Raw genomic sequence first — 13,111 nt, 5'->3', positions numbered from 1 at the left:
CTTCAAGATCACAAGGCTGGGTTGTGGTTGAGCGGGACTAGAACCTAGGTTGGGTAACTCTCCAACTCTTAGGCATCACTTTCATCAGCAGCATCTACAAATATCTAATTTTAAAAGACAATCATTTATTGAATGCCTGGCACGTATAAAGCTCTGTGCTGGGTGGGGTGTGTGTGGCAGGTGGCTGAGGTGCTATGGTCAGGGTGGGGAGGGAACGGGTGCTGCCAGAGTCCAAGTTCATGGTCCTCAAGACCTTCACCAGCTTCTTACTGGTTTAGAAGGCACAACCTAAGCACAGCAAAGTTAAAAAAACAAAGATGTAAATAAGCATTCAATACAGTAGTGGCTGAACTGTCATAGGGCAATGTATGATTAGTAACCAAATGAATGTTTAGTAATCTGTTTTCACTGCTTTCCTGTATGCTGTTGTCTTTGAGGTGGTCATGAAGACTACATGGGAGAGGAGGTGAGGTGGGCTCTGCATATGGGAGCTGATAGGATTTGCATGTGCACAGAGGGACTGTGGAGACACACACGGTTCCTGCCCTTGAGGAGCATCCTGCCTGGGTGGGGTGGGGGGTTGTTTGTAGGCAGCCTGTGATGCTTATGTGAATGGAGAATTGGAACAAGGGACTCTGAGGGTCAATGGAGAGCAACATTCTGGATCTGCAGGTATCTGTAATGCTGTTTAAATGAACTCTTCTCATGTGGGAATAGGCTCATACAAGTAGTGGAGGACAAAGATGGCAAGTCTAGGACTCCCTAGCTGTGTGGCATTGGGCAGCTTGCTTAGTTTCTCTTGGCCTCGGTTTGCTCCTCTGTAAAATTAAGTAATAAATAACCTCTCTGGTCTCTTCCAGTTGGAAAATTCTATGGTTCTAAGCATCCTACAATTCTCTGTTTTTGAAAAATCAGATTTCCAGGTATCAGTCAGTTTGCATCTTTATTTTAGGTCCTCTTTCCCTTATTTATCCTAAACTTAAAAAAAATCGCAATTATATTTTGTCATTCGAACTAACACAGTGTCCTTGAATTAGAGTCGTCTGCAATTCATGGATGGAGGTGGCAAAATAGGGGTTTACCTAATCCTCTCCAGCACTACTAGCTCCCTGAGCAGATGTTTTCAATATAGACCACCCAATGTACCTACTATGTGCCAGGCATGCTGGGTACTGAACAAATGAGACACAGTCTTGTCTCCAAGGAGCCATCAGCCAGTCTCAGTCATTGCTGGGAAAGTGCCAGGCACATGTAAGGCACTCAGTAAATGTGTGTAAAGCAGAAAGGCATGCCTAAGGCACTGTTGGGAAGGAAATCTGCATGAGGTTGAAATGTACCCAGGGAAGAAGGGAGAGCCTGTACCATTTTATACTTAAAGTCTCTTGGCTACATGGCCCCAGGAGAGAAAGGAGACTTTCTCCCATAGGTATTAATAACTTCTACCCAACTAATTCCCAGACACCTTGGCACCATGGGGTTGGGTGGGGGCTGGTGCTCCGTTGCTCCCTCCAACTGAGGTAATTCGGGAGCGCAGGGGAAGTTGGGGGTCCTCGAGTTGTGCTTCAAGACCCTGAATTTAGGAGATGTCAGGTTCTCTGGGGTTTCTTAGACCAGAAGAAGGCCATCAGCTTGTAGGCAGTCACCCTCCCTCTCCCCTCCGGATCTCTTATCCTCAGGTCCATGTTCAGATCCTGATCCGGAAGAAGGAGGGTGAGTGGGAAACCACCGGTGCCTATTGGGCGAGTGCTCTGACTCATAAGGTGACCCAGTGCAAGCCAAGCCCCTTCCTCTTCTTTCTCTCCAGCAGCTAAACCCCGGCTCCCCTCACCAGGGGTTTCTCCGGCTTAATTAAAACTTCCAGAACACCTTGCAGCCCACAGAGGAAGAGTGGGCAAGTGCCATTAGGAATCTTCTTGCCATGAACCCACAGGCTGTCTTGATTTTTCACCAAAGGTGCTCCCAGATTCCCACAGCCCAGCCCTTCCCTGAGGAGCTCAGTGCTGAGGGTCTATCCAGGTCTTCCTCCTACTCCCACGAGGAACAGGCCTTGCTCAAGGCAGTGATGCCCTGTCTCCTCCTTTTCGCATCACTGAGCATCACTGTCAGATCATCTTCTCCCAGGACAATGGTTTTCTGTAATCTTCTCTGATAGAGAAGCCCTGTGCCTAGTGTCAAGATCTCTCACAGTCTGGACCCCCAACACCCATCCTTCTCCTTATTTCCTTTTCCTGTGTCTCACCCCCTTGCCTGACTCTTCCCCAGGTGGACACTGTCCTCCTGGCCCTCTGCCTGTCACCTGCAGGTTCAGGCTTCAGTGTCCTCACTCCACCTTTTCTTTTCCCCCGATCATTCATTCAACAGATTCTCATACAGTGAGTGACTACTACTGTGGATAAGGTACGGTATTTGCTATATGAGGAGTGCAAAGAAGTATAAGATAACTTAAGCCAGTCCTTGTGTACCAGGTGCTCTCAGGGGAGAGGAACTGTGTTATGGACAAATACACACAAGTCAAAGCAGCTCAGGGCAAATGCACCTGGCTTGGAGGAGTTCAGAGGAGGCAGAGTGTTCCGAGGTACTCCACTCAGCCCATCCTCCAGTCCCTAGCAGAGGGACAGCCTCCTCCAGGAAGTTCTCCTGGATTACTCCAGGCCTCCATTTTTCTGGAATCCTAATGCCTATTTTATTAGATACAGTCTTAATGGTGTCTCTGTTTCTCAACTGTACTCTCTTCTGGAAGGAAAGAGACAAGCATTTGTCAATTGGATTCAGTTTTCAGGTCCACAGACATCAACTGAATTCTCTCTCTCTTCTGTTCCTTAAAGCCTTGTAAATGAGCATAGATTAGGTGCTCAATCAAGCCTAAAATTCTAGAGTTTTAGAGAAGAAAATTTTAAAAATATTTTTTAAATGTCAATATCCATACATGCTAATTATGAAAAACAAAGAACTCAAAATTGTCTCCAACAGGAGTAACTACTGTTAGGAGTTTGGAATGTATGTAGGGAGGAATCTTTTTTTTTTTAATAAATTTTTATTTATTTTATTTATTTATTTTTGGCGGCATTGGGTCTTTGTTGCCGCGGGCCAGCTTTCTCTAGTTGCAGTGAGCGGGGGCTACTCTTGGTTGCGGTGCGCGGGCTTCTCTTGTTGCGAAGCGTGGGCTCTAGGCACGCAGGCTTCAGTAGTCGTGGCACGAGGGCTCAGTAATTGTGGCGCATGGGCTTAGTTGCTCCGCAGCATGTGGGATCTTCCCGGACCAGGGCTCGAACCTGTGTCCCCTCCTTTGGCAGGTGTATTCTTAACCACTGCACCACCAGGGAAGCCCCTGTAGGGAGGAATCTTAAAAGACCATCTAGTTCAGCACCCACATTTCACAGAGAACTTTAAGGTGACTCTAATGCCTATGGTATTAAGTGATTTGCGGCAGGTCAAATATTTAGATAGCAGCATCATTTGGTGTTCTAGCATCCTTCTCCAAGAAAGTTGGAGGGGTTAGTATGGTACTCTGTACCAGGCAAATGTGTGAACAGCCTTAGATAGCTACATGGGTTCTGACAGTGCAGAGAAAAAAAGTATTAACACAATTAGATTGTAAAACTCTTGGCCTCCATTTCACATGCTTCACGTTGGTCCACAGTCACAAAGCTTATTGTGACTGTGAAACAATAGGATTAATTGTGAAAACAGTACTTCTTTAAATATTTGAAATTAGATTGGAAAATATGTTGAAATAGATGAGGGGGTGTAAATTGAATTAAATAGTAATTGTGTTCCAAGTCCAGGCACAGACAAGTGGCTTGGAAAGTAGATTTTCCATATCAGAGGGACAGGTGGTGAGAAAGCCAGAGCCTGGGGCCAGTGATGAGACAGTCCCCAACCCAGTGGTGGATTTTCTCACCATTGTGTGCTCCCTTCCCTCCTAGCCTGCCTGGGGAGTGTCCCAGGGAAGCCCTAGGCTTAAGGCAGTGGTGTTACAGTCTTGAAACCTCACTGGTAAATGATATCACAGGTTGGTTACCCAGACCCAGATCGATAAACGACTCAGGCAGCGGATCGATCACATTTCCGGGGAGGATTTACCCTTTGTAACCCGCAGGGGGGCAGGTGGTTTATCAAAAGATAAGGCTCTGGCATGAAGGATTTAATGCCGGCTCTTTCCCCATTCCTGTCTCCTGCTCGGAGGGTCTGGGCTGTAACAGCGGGGTAATAAACTACTTTTCATTAAAGAGATCTGGGGGATAGGAGTGGGAGGGGGCCGTAAAGGTGGGGACAGAAGGCACAAATCCGCTCCAAGACGGAAAGCCAGGGTGAGGGCGCGCTGGGTTCACTTCCCCCCGCCCCTCCCCCTTCCGAAGCCACCCTGAGTTTCCGTGCCTGGCGAAGTGGCCCAGCGCCGCGCCAGGCCGCTGGCCGAGCTCTTGGCGCTCCGGCCGGGCTGCAGCCCCCTCCCCGTCGCCCTGGGCCCGGAGCCCCTCCCAGCACGCTTCCCCTCTTTCCCTTCCCTTCCCTTCCCTTCCCGGCCCGGCCCTGCCTCCGCCTCCTGCGCCCACAGCCTCCGCCAGCGCCGAGCCCCTCGGAGCCGGAGCGCGGCGAAGGGGCGCCGCCGGCCCCTCCCCAGCGCGCTGACAGCAGGCTCCGGGGCCCCCGCCCCGTCCCCTCGCCGGCGGGACACACCCCCGCCCCTCCTCTGCTCCGCCAGTTCCCGCCGGACCCACCGGGCGGCGGAGAGAGCTGGCGGGCGAGCCGGAGAGCGGCGGAGGCGGCGCTGGAGGGAAGGGGCGCGCGGCAGGCCCACGGGGAGCCGCCTGGGCGCACGGAGTCCGCGTCCCCTCCGGACCGTCCCCGCTCCGCGGCCGTACCTGAGGGCGCCGGGAGCCCGGGCAGCGACGCGCCGGACCGGGGTGGAGGGGGGGCCGGGGACCTGGGAAGCGGGTGAAGGAGCCGGAGCTCGACCAGGATGAGAAGGTGACGCCGCCGGGGGGCGCCACTCGCTTTGTGGGGGAAGATGCTCGCCTACTGCGTGCAAGATGCCACCGTGGTGGACGTGGAGAAACGGAGGAACCCCTCCAAGCACTATGTGAGTATCGCCCCTAAGACCCCCGCGGGGGGGCTGGCCAGGAACCCCCGAGGGCCCTGGGTGGCCCCTTGCCCTACCCGCGCTGTTGAGTCCCGGGGCTAAGTGCCCACAGGGCAGCCCTCGGCGGTGGAGTTTCTTCGCAGGGCTGTGATCTCCAGGGAAGCCTTTTCTGACCTTCCTCCACTCCCCCCACGCCCGTTTTCTTTTTTTGGCATTGGAATTGGCAAGTGGCTGCCCTTGTCTGTTACAACGGTGAAGTCATCTGTCCGCCTGAGCTTTGAAGGATGGTGGGGGGAGCGTTCGTCAAACCCTCGCTGGGAAGCTCCGTTGGGAAAGAGCATCTTCCCGGCCCTCCCTGGGGACTCGGGTCGCTCACGCTCACACAGACCGAGATGCTTTCAGAGGCTTGACCTGGGGAAGGAAGCCTCACGCGAGCCTCCCACTTTTGCTCCGTTCTCTGCCTCCCTAGGCCTGGGTCTGGGGGCAGAGGGATGACGCCGCACCCCTGCTCCACCTCCACCTTCAGCCCTGAGCTTTGATTTCCTTCTTAAAGTCCTTGTGTCCGTCGGTGTGAGGAGAATTGTGGCTTTTCCTTTTATCCCTCCTCTGGACATGACCCTTAACGGGGTTCATTTCCTCTTAAGAGATGCTCCATCTCCAGACACGAGGAGGCAAATGTTTGCTGCGGTCTCCGAGGAACAGCCGGCTGCCCCTCCCCCTTCCTTCTCCAGACTTAATGAGAAGGGGCTAAGGTTGATTGAGCCGAGCTCCTGGCCTGTGGGACGCGTCCCCCTTTCATCTCAGCCCCTCCTGTCTTCCCATCCTTCCCACCTTAGGAAGTAAACTGTGTCCTTGACGCCTGAGAATGCCAGTCCTAGCGGCTTTGCTCCTGTTCTTGAGATAGGAGAGACAGACAGCAGGGCATCCAAAGCCGGAGGACTGCATCTTTTTTGCAAATTAGTCATCTAAAGGAGCATTTAGAATGCTCAAAGCATTCATTTTAACAATTAAAACAGGCTGTTGGTTGCTGCCCTGGACAGCACATTGATCTCTGAAATTCCTTTTATTTCCTTGTTGGAAGGGGACTGGGATTTGTGCAAATGTCAGCCTCAGGCTACTCTTTCTGTCTTTATCCCCAATAGCTCTGATCTTTGGGTTTCTTTATAGTAGAATAAATGGGCCTGGGCTCAGGTTGGGGAGGAGGTAAACCAAGGAGTCTGGTTCCTGACGGGACAGAGACGTGGGTGCTGGTGGGAGAGCTGTTCCTTTTGTGTTACTGGCTCAGCAAGCATCTTGCCCTGCCATTTCAAGAAAGCTCTTTTTGGAGGACTTGGGTCACCATGTGGTCACCCTCCCCTGGGGACAGATGTCTATTTGCATATCCCAGCACTTATTACGAAGACAGCCTTCCTAAGTTCTTTTCTCAAATGTTGCAGGCTAAGTTTTAGGGGTTCTTTTCTAGTCCTCAGTTAAGGTAGGCACTGCTTTCAACAGATGGCACTCTGTTCTGAGACCCAGGCAGGTGCCGGCTCTGGATTTTAGGTGAAACATCAAATCTTAGCTTTGACCAACGACGTCCAAGATTACAGATGTAGGATGCACTCCTGGTCAGGAGCGCTGCTAAAGCGACCGGGGGCCCGCTGCAGACAGTGTTGAGAGGTGGTTAGTGCTGAGGCTCTGAGTTACAGGCTCTTGTTCAAAGCCTGGCTCAGATACTGACTAGCTATGCAACTTTGGGCAAATTATTTAATCTCCGTGGGCCTCAGTTTCCTCATTTTTAAAGTGAGTATAATAATAGTATCTACTTCATAGGGTTGTCTGGAGAATTAAATGAGATCATACTTGCAAAGCACTTAGCGCAGTTCCTGGCACAAAACAAGCACTCATTAAATGGTAGCTTGGCGTGATTCTGACTAAGAAAGCACTTTTGAAAAGTAGCTATTAATGGTCTGGCAAGAAGGAAGAAAGGTTTGGGGTTTTAAGATTGATAATAACTTGTTCTGTGTGAAAAATACAAAAGAAGTCCTGTCCAATTCCCTCGAAATGATCATTTCCTCCCTTTTTATGGACAGTGTTTTCTGGGACGTCTCCACTTCCCGTGTAAGAATCAATGACATTATGTTTGGGGCCGGGAGTGATGTCACTGAGCAGATGGGGCCAAACAGAGCCCTGAACCCAGGTTGTGGAAAACAGTTAAAGGAGAGAGTTTTGTGTGTTATGGAATTGTGGAGCTGGCAGGGACCTGAGGACTCATGAGGCTCCACCCCCTCATTTTTACAGATGAGGAAACTGAGAACCAGATGGGGTAAAGTCACTTGTGACACAGCTGGTCACAGCACCTGGGTCTAACTGGCCTTCTGCCCATGTCGTGGGTTGGGTTCATCGAAATACCGTAAAAGGCTGGTTGGGGTTGACGAGCCCAAATATCTGGTGATAGCAAGAGGTTCCTGCACATTTGGGGCATCAGTGCATAATAAAAGGAGAGGGAGCCAATAATAGAAAGTGTCGGCAGGGCCAACAGGGCAGGAGGAGCATGCTGGGGAGGCTGTGCCTCTGAAGTTTAGGATCGCCTCCTCTGTTGGCCTTTACGTGGTGGACACCACACACCAGAAGGTCAGGTGTTCTGGGCAAGGTGCGCTGGTGTGGGTAGCTGGCAGGACACACTGCGCCCAAGTCACGTATGTTCTGGAAGCCCTCTACGCTGAAGAAGCATGCCTTCTTCCTGCCTCTCCTCCACTGATGGTGAATTCTGAGTCTGCGGTTTGGCAAATTGCAGAGCAGAGCAGCTTTATGGGACGTGCACGTTAGCTGGAGCTAGCTGATGAGAGGCCTGGGGCCCAAGCAGGAGGGGCCCTGCTGGCCCCAGAATGCTGGGAACATACTGCAAAGGTCTTCTCAGGACATCCAGCCAAAGGCATGCTTGTCCCCGTGATGAGGGGGAGCTGCCTGGACACTGAGGGTCTTGTGTTTTGGTCTGTTTATGAGAGGCAGGCAAGTGACCTCCCTCATTTGAGTGGTGCTGTCAGCCCTTGGCTTCCTTCCCCTCTGTCAAGCCCCTGCTTGGGGTGGGTTTGGGGAAGATGGGCAGCTGCTGCTTAGGCCAGGCTCCTTGCATGGAGTTGGGCTCCTCTCTTAGCTTTTATGAGCTGCCCCTGGGGAGACCTTTAGGTAAACTGTCTTTGGCCTCAGACCACTTGTCTTTCAAATGATCCTGATGATGCTGGTTGCAAACTGCAGATACCTTTGAAAACTTTCCATAAGGATGTGAGTTCCAGTTCACATAATCCTTTGTACCCACAAGCATGTGTAGGTGTATGTCAAGTCATTTGGTGTTGGAGAGGAGCTCGTGCATCTAAAACAAACAAGAAATTACTTGTTTGGATTTGGGAGGCGTTGTGCTTTCACAGTCTTTTCCTTTCCTGATTGTTTACTTCAGACAAATACCAGTCATGAATATTCTGATCCTCTACAGGACTCTTCAGGGAATGCAAATAATAGCCAGTGTTAGCAGTTACCATCGATGGTGCCAAATGCTTAACGTGCATGATTTCATGTAATTCCTACAGTTCATCGAATGTCTTTGATTCCTTTATACAGATGGGTGAACTGAGAGGTTAGAGGTTACTCAAGGTCTCCCAGTTAGTACAAGGCAGATCTGGGTCAACTCAGGTCACTTTACCTCCAGAGGAAGCTATGAACCTACAGTGAGGCCCTTCTCCTCCACTGGAGTCTGGTTGGGGAGACCAGGCTCAGGTTTACATGATGAGAGAGCAATGCCACGTGGTATTTGAGGACTGGCTCACTGTGTGGGACGTTCACCTTGTGTCCTGGAGGTGCGTGTGTGACGGGTGATGGAGGAGGTCACTGTGAGGCAGGAGGAGTGGAACAAATCCAAGATGATATCTGCTCCCCAGTGATCCTTGAGGTGATAGACGAAGGAGCCACCCTGTAGAAATAACACATTCTCCTGTGTGTTTAGAGCATTGCAGATTTTGGTCTTGGTCCTGGGAGCTACATTTTTAGGAATTGGCCCCAGACCCATTCTTTTCTCTGCCCTTCATTTCTTCTTAAGCCCTTAGACTGTGGATCCAGCCCCATGAGAGGAAGGGTGTGCAGCTGCAGTACGGAAAGGATCTTCTCAGGCCAGTCCCACTGTGGAATGAGTGGTGGTGGGCAGATCAGGGTTTGAATCCCACCTCTGACTCTTCCTAGGCGTGCAACCTGCAGCCAGTCACTGTGGGTCTCAGTTTCCTCACCTGTAACCTCGCAGGGATTTGGGGAAATTGATCTGAGATAATTTTGGGCAAAGCTTCTACTTAGTACCTGGCCTCCATCATGGGTACTCAACATATACTAGCTTCCATGTGGTGCTCCTTATCACCAAAACACTTGAGTACATTTAGGATCTAATAGGTGAAGCTGTGAGAGAAGGAAAGACTAAGGCAAAAAAGGAAGGCCCAGCTGTTCATAGTCTGATGGGAAAGTGGGCTACATGCCTCGTGGAAAACACCCAACACACGAGAGAAACACATAAACAAGGAGCAGCTGTTCAGACCTGGAGAGCTTCCTGGAGCTGCCCTAGTGATGGCTTCCTGGTAGGCTGGGAAGGAGAAGGGAAGGAACATGTGTTGGGGGAGAGGAGTAGAGAGGTGCTGCAGGTAAGGGCAAGGTCAAATAGTATCCTAACCCCAAGGTCAGTGCCACACATGGGTTAGCACTCTTGCCTGCTTTCTTTCTCTCTCTCTGCCTCTCACACGCAAGAACAGTTTCTTCTTCTCCAAGGAGGGAAGTGATCTAGGGGTGATTCACAGGTCTGACAAGGATTCCTGCTTATTGAACAACCGACCACATCCTTCAAGGCTGTTGGAAGAGGAAGCACAGCCAGCCATTTATCATGGCCCTCTTTAGAGCCGAGTGAGGGTTTGGGGGGACAAATCAGGATTGGAATCACCATGTGTGGTGGCAGGCAGAGGGGAGGCGAAGGGAAGGGAAAAATAAACCTATTTGATGTCATAGGAGACCGGTTCCAGCTCCAGAAATATAAGCGCCAGCTGCTGCATTTTCCAAGGAGATATTCTGAGGCCAGCATGAGTTAATCGCCAGTGGAGACAGTGAATTAGAGCAGTGTTGTTAGGACTTCTGACTTGGGGGTTTGCACAGCGGTCCCTGGAAATTGCCTTCTGATTTCCTCAGCCTGAGTCACTGACCAGACTATTTCTTGGCCAGAAAAAGTCTTAACAGGCAACTCTGTTCTCTTTTGCCTCTTTATTAAATAAAATAAAACAAATAATAGAGTTATACATACGGTAGTCACACTTCTTTTGAGTTCTGAGAATCCAGGAAAGGGATCATGGGTTAGGACAGGGAGCCAGGGAGAAGGAAGGACAAGGGGTGTGTGTGGGAAACGAGGTGGAGATACTGGCTTTGGAAAGAGGTTCTGAGCCAGGGCCAGAGGTGCTCTCTGCCATGGCTGTTGCCAAAAATAATGGAAGAGTCCAGGAGAGTGATGAGCGTTTGAAGCAGCGATTCCCAGAGCTGTGAGTGACTTCTTGCCCGGGCCGGGCTGCTGCTACCTGTAGTGGAGTCAGGGTGGGGAGGGGGGACTGGGGGATGGGGAGGGGGGATGGTGAGCCACAAGAAAGCCCCTCTCATGCCCCCGAGTAACCTCCAGGCAGGTCACATCAGCAGCAGGTGCTGAGCAGAGTCCAGCGAGGATGTCGAGGTGCAGGGAGAAGGGGAAGAACCCATCTGTGAGTACCTACTGTGTGCCAGGCAGTGCAGAAGAGACCCTTCAGAGGGGATTTTACTTAAGCGTCATAGCAATCCCATGAAGTAGGTAGGTGTTTTTATCCCCACTTTACAGGTGTGGAAATTGAGGCCCAGAGAGTTTATGTGACTCTCACTCAGAGTAATTCAGTGGCAAGGCTGGGATTCTTACCCTGGCCTCTGACACCCAAGCCTGTGAGCTTGTCACTTTCTTCCCCATTAGAGCTGGGTCAGTGAGAGAGGGGCATGAAAATAACTGAGAAGCCCGGGCAGCACCTCCTGAGAGGATGACGTGTATCTGGAAGGCTGTGTTGTTGGAGAGACCCTGGGCTCTGGTATCCCTGGGCCAGAATCCTGTCTCTACCACTTACTGGGACCCGGTGCAAGTTACTTCTCTCTCTGTGCCTCAGTTTCCTCGTCTGTTATAAACAAACAAAACAAAATGAGGGGAAAATAGGACCTAGCTCAAAGGGTTGTGCTGAAGGGTAAATGAGTTAATAAATATCAAGACCTTAGAACAGTACCTGGCACATATTAGGTGCAACATAGGGATTCGTTCTAATACTGATTAAGTCCTAAAGCTTCAGAAGGGGGGGCTCTCTGTGAACTGGAGTTTTCAGGGAAGACTGGCTGGCGAAGGCAGGCTTCATGCTAGGCCTTGAGGAGTAATTAGGACTTGGATGGGAAAGAGTAGGATTTAGGTGGGAAAAAGAGGAGAAGGGCATTCCAAGAAAGGGAAAAGCAAAGGTGCCGGAGGCGGGACGTGCAAAGAAAACGAGGACAAAACCCAGGTGGGGCAGAAGGATGGGGAGGAAGGGTGGGCCGGCTTCTGAGGGTCTCACGTGCCAGCCGAGGGAATTCAGAGTTTATTGTTACACCTCCACACCTTCTGCTCCTGCCAAGGACTGCAGGGGAAGGGGGGCTGCTTGTCACTGTGGGTCCCTTCTTGTGGGCCCCAGAGCTGGCTCTAGGATTCTTGTTGCAGCCGTGATGGGAACAGAGCTACATGGAACCGTTTCTGTAGCTCTGCGTTGGGGACTCTTTTTTTTTTTTTTTTAACAGCTTTACTGGAGTATAATTGCTTTACAATGGTGTGTTAGTTTCTGCTTTATAACAAAGTGAATCAGTTATACATATACATATGTTCCCATATCTCTTCCCTCTTGCGTCTCCCTCCCTCCCACCCTCCCTATCCCACCCCTCTAGGTGGTCACAAAGCCCATTTGCATTGGGTACTCTTTAGCTGCAGGCGGAGCCCAGCCCCTCTCTGTTTATAGCTCTTACTCCGAGGGGTCAGGCTACCTCATAAAAGTTGATTGCACCCCAGAGGTCTTGGGGAGGGAGGGTGGAGGAGGGGGAGGGGAATGGCAAGGAGTGAGGCGTCAGCTGCTTTGGGCCGCATCTGTGGAGGGCCCGGCCGGCAGGGCCTGAGGTCACGGTGCAGTCATTTCCATCCCCAACCACAGCGCTGCTGCTGAAGCACCCCAGTGGCAAGAGAGAGGAGACCCCGTCCTTGGAGGGTCTGGAGGCTAATATTAAACAGCTTGCTGGGAGCCCCGGATGAAGTCTCAGTGTTACCTGAAACTTTCAGGCCAATGTTGTCTTCTATTTCAGCATCTCTCTGAACCTGTTTTAGTTATAAAGACAGTGCTTCAAACTACCTCTTCATTTATTTAACCCTCACCCCGCTGCCAGGTATTCCAGTAAGCCTGATTCTTTGGGGAAAATGTAATAATAAAAATAACAGCTAACAGTTCTGAATGCTTTCTACGTGCTGAGTTTTACACGGAGACTCTCAAAGCAGCCCGCCGAAGCGTGTAGTTACTGCTGGCATCCATGTCGTGCACGTGAGGACGCTGAGGCCCAGAGAGCTTAAGGGAGTTGCCAGACACCACACAGCTAAGAAGCTGCATGTGGAGAAGCGCCTGCAATGACCCAGGCCTGCTGACTCCAAAGCTGGCCTTGTCCCCATAGAAGCCTCGCAGCCAGCCCTCCATCACATGCCACACCTGGGGAGACTGGGCCCCAAGGAGATTCCACCTGAGGCCTGGCTGGTTGGCTTCTCAAGATGTGAGACCTTCCACATGTCACCTTCCCCACTTGATCTCCATTTGCCCATCTAGTAAATGGGCTGACTGCTTCCTTTCTGCCTTGTAGAGGGGAGGGTGGATAGGAAAGCTGCTTTGGAAAACGCTGAGCCCAGAGAAAATAGCTATGTGAAGGGGTCCTAGATCCCTCAGTCTGGTTTCTTAATCGTTTGTGAAG

General features: G+C 51.1%; 1 protein-coding gene across 2 annotated transcripts in view; it reads left to right on the top strand.

The window, feature by feature from the left end:
* Positions 1-4,915: 4,915 nt before the first annotated feature.
* The window catches only part of SH3PXD2A (SH3 and PX domains 2A), a 246,525-nt gene continuing 238,329 nt past the window's right edge, over positions 4,916-13,111 (top strand). For both annotated transcript variants that reach the window (XM_068548499.1, XM_068548503.1), the window contains exon 1: positions 4,916-5,080. In XM_068548499.1, the coding sequence (XP_068404600.1) occupies positions 5,009-5,080 (72 nt within the window). In that variant the 5' untranslated portion in view covers positions 4,916-5,008. The remainder of the gene's footprint in view (positions 5,081-13,111) is intronic.

Source organism: Eschrichtius robustus, chromosome 7 (genome assembly GCF_028021215.1).
Source record: "Eschrichtius robustus isolate mEscRob2 chromosome 7, mEscRob2.pri, whole genome shotgun sequence".
Classification (NCBI taxonomy): Eukaryota; Metazoa; Chordata; class Mammalia; order Artiodactyla; family Eschrichtiidae; genus Eschrichtius; species Eschrichtius robustus.
The sequence above is the reverse complement of the archived record's forward strand: the minus strand, read 5'-3'. Positions and strand labels throughout refer to the sequence as shown.